The 13115-nt window shown below is 33.0% G+C and overlaps 2 protein-coding genes across 2 annotated transcripts; one reads left to right on the top strand and one right to left on the bottom strand.

The window, feature by feature from the left end:
• The first annotated feature begins 5524 nt into the window (after positions 1 to 5524).
• LOC129290761 (actin-depolymerizing factor 2-like) lies at positions 5525 to 7987 on the top strand. Its single transcript, XM_054927720.1, has 3 exons — positions 5525 to 5670; positions 6570 to 6835; positions 7477 to 7987. Exons 1-3 carry the CDS (start codon positions 5668 to 5670, stop codon positions 7625 to 7627), a joined length of 420 nt encoding a protein of 139 aa, XP_054783695.1. The 5' UTR covers positions 5525 to 5667; the 3' UTR covers positions 7628 to 7987.
• A 4206-nt stretch (positions 7988 to 12193) lies between these two features.
• On the bottom strand, positions 12194 to 13115 carry LOC129306440 (uncharacterized). Its single transcript, XM_054947057.1, has 2 exons — positions 12630 to 13115; positions 12194 to 12470 (listed from the first exon to the last, which is right to left on the bottom strand). The coding sequence occupies exons 1-2, from the start codon at positions 12934 to 12936 to the stop codon at positions 12244 to 12246; spliced, it is 534 nt and encodes a 177-aa protein (XP_054803032.1). The 5' UTR covers positions 12937 to 13115; the 3' UTR covers positions 12194 to 12243.

Genomic DNA, 13115 nt, shown 5'->3' with positions numbered 1-13115 from the left:
AAAAATGGAGAGGGTATTTAATTATAAGCGTATAACTAATATTCTCATATTTATAATTATTTAATTTAAATCAACATTTTAATATAATTTTTAGTTAAAAAATTGAGATTTAGTTACCACTGAACATATCTTATTGAGTTTTAACTGTCATGCATGCCCCTTTTCTTATCCTCTGATGGCCCCGGGGGGGGATGAATCTCTTGATAAAAAAAAGGGCAAATAATCTCCTTCAATCCAGACATTTGTATCCTTTATTATCTAAATTAGTTGGTTAAGCTTCTTCATGAATAGAGGTAATCTAATAAAGAAATTCTTAATATCATTACTCTCTCTCTCTCTCTCTCTGCGCCATTCTAACACAACAGTTAACATAAAAAGAAACAGAAGAAAGGAAATAGTACATGTAATAAAAAATAGGGTGCAAATAAGGAAAATTCTAATACCAAATCCTAAATAAAAAAGGGACCTTATATAAGAGAATACTCACTAAGGATGGGGGCTTTAAGACCTTGTCCAAAAAGCACATCCTTTAAGCTCCAATGTGAGCAATTTAAAATATAGTCTAGCAAAGATATTGTGAGATCCGTAAAAACTAACTCATGCTTAATAGTTTATCAATATTTAAAATAAAATCCACAAAGGTTAAATAATCTCACTTAGAATAGAATGCCTCACAGCTAGCAATATCAACTAAAGGGAAACAAAGCAACATCATTAGGATACAAAGAGCCCCTTGGAGATGCACCATACCATCTTGCACAAGAGATTGGAACTACTCTCCATAATCCAACCGAACCTTTCCATATGAAAAGCACCAAAATGTTTGTTCCAAGGAAGCACATATCGCAAATCATCCTTGATTTTACCACCATTGAGCCTAAATGAACTACCTAAACTAAGATCACATAACAAAAAGGTACTCCTCACAGATAAATCAGAAGACATTTCAACCAAAAGAATTAAAAAGAATATACCATACATGGAGGTCAAAATCCTTCTAGTATTGGGTCCTTGGCTATTCACCAGGATCTTCAAAATCAACCATCTTTGCCATCTCAATGTGTGGCCTCCACAACTTCCCTATCATCTGCTTTGAAAACAATGAGTAGCCATAATCAACCACCATTCACATGTTTCCTGTGTAGCTTGGCCATGATGCTTTCAATTCCTCATTAACCTTGTCATAGATTCAAGAATTCCTGACTTCAATTTATCTTGCTTTGTTAGAGAAGCAAGGGCACCCATCTTAGATCCTGTACCATCTCCAGATCATAAAAAAATTACCAAGTCAAACTCTTATCTCGCTTAAACCAGCCTTAACCAATAGTCTTTAATTCTGGCTTCTAACATTAAGCATTCATCCTACTATTGTCGACCATTAAAATTCCCAAATCATCATTGTTGCAGGTTGCTTCTCGCAACTCCATTGCCTTAACCCCCATAAACCCCTTACTCAATGAATCACGCCTACCTAACAAATGCTGAGAGGAGAGGTCCAATGACCAAGCCGCAATGTTGTGCTGGGAAACTCCCAAACAAAGAAGAGTAGGAACCCTACTTGAAAGAGAGAAGGATAGAAATACTAATAGAGACTAATCGAGTGCAACAAATAAAACCAAACATATCAATCGGTGTAGCTCACTTCAATGTTAAATGAGAAGGTAATTATACTGCAACGAATCCTTGAGGAATATTCATTGAATTAGTATCTCCTTTGTGGATTAATTAAAGCTACATTGAAGGTAAAATGAAGGTGGAAGAAGATTCTAATCTGAAAAATGAAAGGAAATGAAATTGCACATGAGCGAGAAAGCTGAAAATATTGAATTAAGAATTAAAAAATGAAATAAATAATTTGATTGGATAATTTTTTTTTATATTATACAGAATCTCCAAAACAATTAGTGGCTATTTGGTTCAATGGAGGGGAGGGGAGAGGTTTAACTTTTGTTTAGTTCGATGAGAAAAAGTAATTACATACAAATAATTTTATGTTTATTTTATTAACGTTGATTTTTTTCAAAATAGAATACAATTATCAATGTTTTTAATATATAATTAGGATTATTTAACCTTTAAAAATGATTAATCTGGGAGCGATCCTTGCAAAGCATTCATGGAAGAAGTTCGATTATGCAAAGCTCCAACTGCAATAGACGATTTCAATCCTCATAACAGCTACCAATATTATAACCTTTTTTTCTTCCATTACTATATTGTTTGGTTTGATGGATGCTGTGGGTGGTTGTTAGTGAGGAACTTGTGTGGAGTGAGAGAACCCAATAACCACCATTTACTAATCTTTGTGATTGATTGACAAAATAATCTGATTCACTATGGGCATATTGGTTAGGGTGTACAATGGAGGGAGGGGAGGGTTCCACTTTCTCAAGCCAAACAAAGGAGGGGCCCAACCAAATTAAACAATTTCTAAGGGTATGCTCGTGACATAATAATTTATCGCACATACGTGTATATATACAAAGCATATGCAAGGATATTACAAAGATACATTTCGTAATACACACAATGTAAAAGATAAGTCATGACTTCAAACCACTACCTTGATATAGATTATACATTACACTGGTGCATTGATGTTGGTAATAATTTTTTAACATGATATTATTTATATTGCATTGTATTATATTATACTACATATTGAAAAAAATTTAGTAAGTCACCAAGTGGAAAAGAAGAAGGGAGAATCACACCATAGGTCTTAAAATAGCAAAAAATATTACTTTAGACTCAATAAATTCTGATTTTGTATTGCAGGCTCAAGAGCTTCGTTCAAATTTTCTTGAAACAAAAGTACAATTTTACCTTTATATGATTTGAAAACTTAGATTATACACAACACATTATCCATGAATGTACAACACATTGTCCATAAATATACAACACAATGCCCATGAATATACAATACAATGTTAATTATATTTACTTACATGTATAACACAATATTCATAAATGCACAACACAATGTTTATAAATTCTCAATACAGTATCCTTGTGTGTCCACACATGAATATTGTCTCGAAAATATATGAACATTGTCTTGTATATTGTGTGAGTTACTTATACATTTTATTAGACCTATTAATCAATTAGACAGCATAAACATTATGTTGTGCATTCATGGATACATAAAGGTAAAATTGTACTTTCACTCTTAAGAAATTGCAACAAAAGTGTTTGGGCCTGCTATGCAATAACAAAATATATTGAGCATGTAGTGCAATTTTTAACACCTTCAAAGCTTGCAATGGGATTAAAAAAAAAAATACGACGCACGTTTCAAACCTCAATATAACTTATTTTTCAACATGAAAATTGAAATTGTAGATATTATATTGTCTATAACCATAGAACATTGGCGCAGGATTGATAAGCCCTGCATTCATTTTTGCAATAATACTAGAATACACCAAGGCATGTTAATGGATAGGGTAGTGTGTGATATTTTGATTTTTTGAGGATTAGAGACGCTGCTAAGGACCCCACTGTATAGGTATCTTGAAATGCCTCTAAAGAAAACTCACCGTCATTCAAAAGCTGGTAGAGAAATCTTGTTTTACAAGCGCACGGCTTGTAGCTTTCTGAGCATCGTATTTCAAAAATTACTTACCCATATATCATAAATTTCAAACTTGGACTCCGCTGGACCGACCGACTGAGCTCCGATTTTATTTTATTTTTCCAATAATCAAGTACACAAGTCAATCTGCATCAGGCTGAGATGTACTACTGTAACAACAAGGCGAATGGTACATGGACAAATATTTACATGCATGTATATGTGTATTGGTAGCATATCAGCTCAAAAAGCCAGTGTTACTCCTATCCATCCCATGTCATACATGCTGCTTGTGTTTAATTATATTAAAGGATTATTATCCCTTCCAACATGATGAGTTTTTAATTCTTGGTAGGAGAAGCATATATATGCCTACATCAGGAGTAGACGTGGTGTAATTAATTATGTAGGGTTCAACGTAAGAATGGCGAGAATAATCCGGGAACTAGTTCATTATGTGGACGCCAAGAATAAATGTGATGCTGACTTTCCCCTTGAATGATTTTATTAGTTGACGCGTGTGTGTGTGTGTGTGTGTGTGTGTGTTTTTTTTTTTTTTTAAGACGATTGTTTTGTTTCAGGGCTTTCTCCTTCCATTGATATGATAGTAATTTTTTTTTACCTTTTCTTTCTAGAGCTAATTTTTAGGACAATGTAATGTTTTTATGGTTGTGTAAAAATTATTCAAATATATGTACTTTGTTTTCTTTGTTAATGGAATGAGTCTTTGTTTGTTGGAGGGGGAAAAAAAATCAAATCTTGCTGAGACTATTACCTTACACTCCATTAAAATGCGATTTTGGTTCTTTTTTTTAGATATGTTATTATTTTTGTAAACATTTTCTGCATATATATTTTTTTACTTACTTTCCGATTACCGTTTAGTCAAATTATCAATTCAAGTTCAACAAACAAAAACATATATTTCTCATCTCACGCCCAAATTATTTTTCAAAATTTAACAATTGATACTAAAAAATATTATAAAAATTAAGATAAAGAATACCAGTGATTATTAACTGTTTTATTCATTCGTTTTAGATGTTAACACTTGTTTTCTGCCGATGGCCAAAAAAGAGCATATGTTTTCTGGAGTTATTAATTCTACCATTCAAATTATTATAACATAAAAAGTTAGATCATCACGCTAAACAAATGAATCTTAACTTTGAAAAACAGGCACACTAACTTTGATTATTTGACAATTTTTTGTAACTATTTCTTATTGTTTCTGTTACATTAAATCCTTAAGTCAATTTTTTTTTTCAATTATATCTGAGAGTGAAATATGAAAGGAAAATGAAAATTTTCTTTGCATGCTTGATGCTTTACGAGTTATAGGTCGAAGGAAAGGATTTAGGTACTTTTATTTTTGAATGAAATGTGATATTTAGACGATACGTCTAAATATTGTTTTAAATCAAATTAAAATAAGTGAATTTTGTATTTTTTTTAAAGAACTAAAATATTAGACAAAAAATTTATGAGTAAGTCATGACTCATGAATGTGTATATATATATATATATATGTCAAAAAATAAATTTAACTGTACAAAATTGAGCACGCAAGTTTTTGCCCCATATTTCGTTTTCAATTACTCATTTCATTTAAAAAAAAAAGACAAGAAGAAAGAAATAGAGATCATGAAGGAGAAAAATACAAGACACGGTACAACATCTTTTTTTTTAAGTATAAACTGAGACTATCAATAGCAACTAAAATCAATAAGAGTACAGAATATTACAAAACACTCCTATGTACTACTGGAACAATAATTTGATTAATGATACTTTTTAACATATTAAAAAAACTGAAATCATTGTATGATTTTAAGTTACTGTGATTGATCGAAATATGTGATAGGGAAGGGGAAGGGCCAAAAAGGTAAAAAGAGGTGCCTATCAGGATTTTTTTGTTTTGGTGAAAATCAGAAAAGATTTTTATATTTCCCGATCTTTGCACAGCAAGAATATAAGACTAAAAGGGCCACAACAAAATGTTGTTGTGCAGGGGCCTCCTATATTTTCTCCTTACCTCCTCCTTTGTCGATAGCTGTTCTGTATCGCTGTCCTGTTAAAGCGCAAAGATGGTCAGTCTTTCTTCTCTTTATTGTCTTCCTTAGGTTTTGATTTCGTTTTTACTGTTTGCTCCTATTTTGCTGAGATGTCTGGAATGGACGGAGGTTATACACTCGAATATCGGAATCACACGCGATGTGAGATTGGCAGCTGGGCATAAAATCTATTGAAATTGGATAGTGATCACTGTTTTCTCACCTTTATCTTCCGTTCTCTTGTGCTGATTATTGATTGATTTCTGAATTTTTTGAATTTCGTGGTTGTTTCGTGGTCGATCTGTTATTTTGAACTCGTACAATCGAAGAAATCTACTGGCATCTTTACCCGATGGGCTCCTTTTACTTGTATCATTTGCTTTTAGATCTGATTTTTCTGTCGTTTCGATTTTCATAATCGTTTTATAAATTAGTGCTTACTTGGGTCTGATCTTCTGAAGTGATCTTAATTTTGCCCCATTTGGGTGGACGAAAATATTTTGGATCTAATCTTTGTTGTGGTAAGTTGAAGGTTATTTATATACTGATAGGTGATTGCGAAGACTTCTTTTAAGATAGATAAAAAATCCCCGGTGTATTTTCTGTTGACAAGCCGAGGTATGCTGATTATCCACTGTACCGGTATTCATCATATACACTTCTACCGGCTACCGCTGAAATATAACCTAATTATTTCAAATGGTTACCTCTCTGCTATCTAAAATAGTGAGAGTACTATTATATACATTGATCTTCCGCCAAGTAGTTAAAAGATTGATACTCATGTGTATAGATATTCATATGTATATGTTTGTTGGTTTTTCTTTCATTTAGGGTCTCTCAAGCTTTCTTGTTGAGTCATGTATAGCAGATCCATAGTCATTCAGAATAGTTTGTAAACTATTTGATTTATGGACTGTTTTGTAATATGACAGGCTAACGCAGCATCAGGTATGGCTGTCAATGACGAGTGCAAGCTGAAATTTTTGGAGCTCAAGGCAAAAAGGACATATCGCTTCATAGTTTTCAAGATTGAGGAAAAACAAAAGCAAGTTATTGTGGAGAAGGTTGGAGAGCCAACCCAAGGCTATGATGATTTCACTGCCAGTCTTCCTGCTGATGAGTGTCGATACGCTGTTTATGATTTTGAGTTTCTGACAGAAGGGAATGTTCCCAAAAGCAGAATTTTCTTTATCGCATGGTGAGTCCAGTACTTTGGCATGCAATGCGTTTAGATCTCGACCTCCAAAGTTTTGCGCAATAAAAAGAAAGGAGACAAACAGTTATAAAACCCTGCTACATGCAATTTTGAACGAACAATTGCAAAACATTCCCTACCTTCAATTTCGAAGTAACAAATTAAAAATCTTCAGATCACAACTATCCCAAGATCTGGAAGATACCTGTGAGCCATGCTGTACATGGTTTTATGCTTGGTTGTGATGTTCAACCCACTTGATTACAACTAACCAATGTCTTGATTACTTCCTCTTGGTAATTCCATTATTGGATTAGTCGGATACCAAAACCACTTAGAATCATTTATAGGAAACCCCACCCCTTCGCTTAGACTCATTTGATTTTGATTTAGGATTAGGATATCTATTATTTAAATAAATTTTATTCATTCAATGCTCTATGTATCTTCTTTTTAACTCAATCTGTGTAAGATTAGGATGAGAATTATTATGACAAATGATATGCACACCCAAAATCTGAGACATCTCTAGTTTGAGATTCAAACTTTATCTCTCCATGATTTGGAACTTGAAAAATGTTCCGAACACAATGATCATGTCTTGAACGATTATTTAACTACATCTGGTTGTTTTTTCTGTGAAGGTCCCCGGATACATCAAGAGTCAGAAGCAAGATGATTTACGCCAGCTCAAAGGACAGATTCAAGAGAGAGCTGGATGGAATTCAAGTAGAGTTGCAAGCAACAGATCCAACTGAGATGGGTCTTGATGTCTTCAAAAGTCGTGCCAACTAATATGCATAATAGACACTGGGATGGGCACCACATCCCTGAAGCTTTAGTTATTTAAATTGGAGTGCTTATAGGTTGTCAGAGTCAGATGCTAAACTTGGCTCATCATGGTATCAAAATTTTTGGCTTGGCGTTGTCATTTACCATTTACCTTAAACTAGCTTTTATGCTTGCCAGTATAAATATGATCTGTGAAATACCGAGCCCATGTGGGGTTTGAGTGGTGTTCATGTTCTTTGATTGTGCAAGTGTTGTGTGATTAGACAAAAAACTAGTTTCTTGTGTCTTTTGAATATTGAGACCAGCCATATTGTGGCATGCTTTGATTACTTTCGATTTGTTAATATAGTTTTATTTTCGTAACCTTGACATGCCTGGCGAACGGAGTCATGCAACTTCATTGGTTAGCTTTAACCAATATCATATTGTATTGGCGAGCATGTTACACCCGGGGAAAACTTGTATTGGTGGTATATTTGTCAGTGAACTGAAATATTTTAACCAAAGTTGGTTTGGCTGGCGTTTCTATTAAGCTATATGCATTCGAACAGTATTTGCCTAAAGTGTTATGCATGAAGCCGTTTAATGTCCCCGCTCCTCTTTAGGGGGTAAGCAAATAAAAGAAAATCGATACTTTCAAAGTTTATCTTCGTGCGTCTCCACTCAGTTTGCAAGGTGCACATTTTATGAAGCATTTTCCTTTGGCCTTGGTAGTAGGCGTGGTAAAATTGAGAGGCTAGCTAAGATATGCGGGGAACACGAGCATCGCAAGTCTTGGCTAAAGATCGTTTTGGTCGAGCATGCTGCCTGCAAATTTCTTAACGAAACGTACTAGAATGGATGCAAATGAAAATTCTGTCCGTCTGTATCCTATATTTGGGAATGTGTCGTACCCAAAAAGTACAGTATTTGAGATTTTTTTGGTTCAGTCAAAAGGGTGTTCATTATTAATATACTGAAAATCTTGCCCATACAAAACAGGGAGTGTAACCTGTTGTTTGTCAAAAGAAACGCACCTACCAAACCCCCGTTGGGTGCTTTGATGTAAAAGATTATGTCAGGACAATCATCATATTCATGGCTAACTCAACACCCAGGTGCCGCTCATAATCTCCCTCCCTTCCATTTTATAATACATTTTAAAATAAAATTGCAAACATATATTAAAAAAATTAATTAAATATAGTTTGGGGTTTTAATTTGTCCAAAAAAAATAAACTATCAAAAGTACATTTTATTTAACAAGGACAAAAAAGAAGTGTATTTAAAAAAATGAAATAGCAAGGGGTAATTTTAAAAAAAGTTCATTAATGAATCATTTTTTCTCCCAAAATATTTTATATTATAAAACATCAAATCATTTCAATAAAAAAAAAAATCTTATAAATGGGATGGAGAAAGCGTGTCTGATATCATTTGCTTTCTGACCCCTTACATAAAGTGTTTCAGATATTTTCCAAGTAGATGGAGAAAAGTTGAGATCGTTTTATTTGTTCAAAAATATTCTAATATATCCCCATTAATTGAAAGGAAAGCTTGTCATGTCATGTCTGCTCAGACTATAAAAAAACTATGAAAGATATAGGGATAAAAATAAAATATTAATTAATATTTTATTTAGACAGTTTGTAATTTGATCCAGCTTTTGTTGTTGAAAGTCGCCTTGCATCCTAATTGATTGATCCAAAAAAACAAAAACAACAACGAATAGAGTGAAGATTTGCCGGACGATGATAATGCATTGTTGCTCACATCCTGAGACGTGAACCTTGGTGCTGTTAGCGAATCTAGGTTTATCGTAACAAGCCAGGTGAGTCCCTATGAAATTTTAGAAGAATGTTTTATTGTTTATAACCCACAATGTTATATACACTGTGTGTGACTAATTATAACTCTTATATTTCATACAGCACATTGAGGAGTGAGGACATAACCTCGTTCGCACGTCTCGACCCATTTTGTTTTTTTGTTTTTTATTTCTCCTAGCTCTGCTGCTGTGATGGAACATGCCCCAAGGTTAAAAGCGGTACTTATGTGATTTAAACTTGTGATTATTGATGACTTAAGTGATGAAAATTGTGCCACATGATCATGGCAATGGAAGATAGCGTGTGGAATATAACTATATTAGAATGAGATGCCACACTTCAGAATATTAGAATGATCAATGGTCAGGGAAAAGAAATAGAGATTGAGATATCATTTCCTTCATCTCAAATTATAAAATATTTTTAAATAAAATTATACTTAATAATAAAGTTTATTAAATATATTTTATATTATTACTTTTTTAAAATAAAAATATAAAATTTTAAAAATGTCATTCATTTAATATTGTATTTTAAAAAAATATATGAAAAGTATAATATTAAAAAAATATTATTAATAAAATTTTATTTTTTTAAAATGTCTTATATTTAAAATATCAATATCTTTTTTTGAAAAGTATCTTTTATATTTTGAGATAGATAATGAAATTTGGAGCGGAAAAAATGAAGGAAAATTGTTAGCAAAAGTTGTCTGCAATAATTTGCCAAGTGACCTTTTTGTTTTGTGGCCTGAAAAGAGGAGAATTGCAATGAAGTATTAAATTATGTATAATAAAATAAAACTTTTTTTTAGTACTAAAGATGATTTTTTTTTTATTTTTCACCTAATATCTTGAAAAATGTGGGTATTTTAAATTTATTATCCGCCCACCTTATGTAAAAAATTAAAGGAAACATAGTTATATAAAAAATACACGTATTAAAGAACATCAAACATACATAAAAAATTACATTACAAACTTATACCATAAATTAATGTTATTCTTAAAAATATATATTTAATATTAAAAAGGAAAAACAAATTGACTTTGAACTCAAAAATTCCATATATTATTTTAGAATGGATCATTGAAGACGAAGGCCTGCTCCTAATCAAATATAAGATAAATGGATAGAGAGATTCTTGGTTTGATTGGTCATTGGAGGTGAATTGATTTATTTCAAAATCTCGATTTTAAATTTTTAAATACATAATTCTATTAAATAAATATATCAAAAATATTTCGATCGTATTCGTAAGTGAACGCGAAAAAGTTTTTATAAAAAAATGTGCTGACTCCTACTATGCTGCCCGTATTTCCTATTTTAATTAGTCGGTTATGGGAATTTCAATATATCATGTAATACCTATATATGATAAATAACGCCAACTCATTTTCATATTTTAGGTTTCATTCTGAAGTCTGCACCAGATAACGAAAGTAGACACCCAAAAAGACTCGCTTTATAATTTATATGACAATGGCAGTCTACACATTTCATGAAGCTTACACATAAAAGACCCCTGCCTGGGTGAATATGTTATATTGTTATATCACATATGAGATATAGAGTGGGCTACCCGAATGCCACCAGTTCGAGAGCCAAATTTGGCTGATTCCTGATGAGTATTTTCTTTCTTTCTTTCCAAGCTTGACATTGCTGTCGTCCAAGCTAATTTAATTTGGACAGTACTGAAGCTATAAATTTGATATCTAGTGGAAGCTCTATATATAATCAATTTCCTTAATCCAACTTAATTCCAATCAACTCTCTTAAAATTTTGAAATCTTAATGTGCATGTGAAGGATTAAAATGAAATAAAAAAGCTGATTCAAATGAATAATTGATATATAAAAAATAAGAAAATAATGTATAAAAAATGAACAACTAATATAGGTAAAATTTTTAACTCTTATTAACAGTATGACATTACTATAAATATAAATAAATAAAGTTACGTGTATAAACAATTTATGTAAAAAAAATAAATAATTAATGTATGAAAAATAAAACATTTAACATAGACGGAATGGTAATTATAAATTTTACTCATATCACTTATTCATTTTTTATATATCAGTTGCTCAATTTTCAAATGTCAATCGTTCATTTTCCCTACATCAATTATTCTTGTTTTTAGTTTCACCAAGAACAATATTACAATAAAATTATTTAAATCATCTCTTTAATTTTATTTTAATCTTTCATATGTGTAGTGAAATTTTAAAGTGCCTAAAATTTGACTGAAATTAAGTTGAATCAAGCTGACCGAAATCCCCCCCCCCAACATATCTAGAGTATTCTTCTGCTTCATGACATCATTGATAAAACTAGATCCTCCTTCCAGAAGAACTGAACCCTTTGTTTGCACTCTATGTATAGAGAAACTAACAAATATTCTAATATATGAGCTCCAGACATTATCACATCTTAGATAGAGCTTTTTGCATTTTTATCCACGTACGTCCACTTTTTCCTCAAGATGTGGGGTTGATGGAGGAAGATTAGAGTAGTTTTTTCCCCAATCTGTGTTTGCAATTTTGGTTATCTATAATTTATCGATGTGTCATCGGTTTCTATTCAATATATATACGTACGTGCGTAGAGTGGGTTGGGTTTGTCGGTGGCGGCGCAGGCACCCAATGCACCGAGTTTACGTGAAGCTTTTGGTGAAAAGCTTCTCAATGTGCACAACCCAAAAAACGTTTTCACTCATCTTACGAACTCAAATTAATTAAAAACATTTTCACACCACAGATTCCCACCGCATCTAATAAAAAGGAGTTCAGTGAGTTTACTATGAAAGGATCAAGTAGTGGTTCGTCTTTTTGCATTGTGATATCTGCATTGGGGAAGCGGTGACGTGAGTGGATGCATTATCATTTGAGGACAACAAGTGACATGAGCCAAGAACCAACGATTTTGATTGCTGAAGAAGATACGGATCGAATCTCCGACATATGTATCTTCAATATTTCTGTCCACTTCCACGTCATTGACTACACTTCTCTTTGCGTTCACTGCCATGCAAGGTTCTAGCAAATCACACTATTTATGATTAATTACTCAATATTTTACGGCATACTACTAATTAATGTAATATCTGTTGGGATATTTTCAGCAATATAATACTTATAAATTATGAAATTACTTCTATAGCAAGTTAATTTCACAACTGGCTCGGAGATACTTACTAGTCATCCACAGATAACAACAATGAACGATGCCAATGATCCAATTCCGTGTTGAATTAGGCCATTCATGAAGCTCCCATGCAGCAACGCCACGAGGACAAGATCTTCTTATGATACTGTACGACGACGAACAATTTGCAGGATTGCAGCCCAACCAACCAAAGCCCCGCACAAAATCATTGGTGATGGTCTGGTTTGTTCTTCTCCTCTGTCGCCAACATCGTCGTAGCTCGTCGTTGGCAGAGGTCAGAGCTTGTTCTTTCCCTCTATTGCTAGCTAGCATCATCGTGGCATTAGAAAGCTGCATAGCTCGCCGTCAATGGAGGTAGGAATTTTGTTCTCCCCTCCGTCACCGGTTTCGACGGAGCACCCAAGTTTGACAGCATCTTATCCACCACGACGATGTGTCCCATCCCAGTCATTCCCTCAAGCTGCGTCGTGATGGAGAAAGGGCTGTATTGGTTCCTCGGTTATTTTGAATGACAA

The sequence above is a fragment of the Prosopis cineraria genome, unplaced genomic scaffold (assembly GCF_029017545.1).
Source record: "Prosopis cineraria cultivar Desert tree isolate PC_DT_omini unplaced genomic scaffold, ASM2901754v1 PC1, whole genome shotgun sequence".
NCBI classification, from domain to species: domain Eukaryota; kingdom Viridiplantae; phylum Streptophyta; class Magnoliopsida; order Fabales; family Fabaceae; genus Prosopis; species Prosopis cineraria.
This window is presented reverse-complemented; position numbering and strand designations above follow the sequence as displayed.

Bases quoted from the DNA above. Each gene is read 5' to 3' on its own strand.
- LOC129290761 (XM_054927720.1), top strand. The intron at 6,836-7,476 runs GTGAGTCCAGTA...TTTTCTGTGAAG, and splicing joins AGAATTTTCTTTATCGCATG to GTCCCCGGATACATCAAGAG.
- LOC129306440 (XM_054947057.1), bottom strand. From the start codon at position 12,936: ATGCAGCTTTCTAATGCCACGATGATGCTAGCTAGCAATAGAGGGAAA. The intron at 12,471-12,629 runs GTAAGTATCTCC...GTGATTTGCTAG, and splicing joins TTGTTATCTGTGGATGACTA to AACCTTGCATGGCAGTGAAC.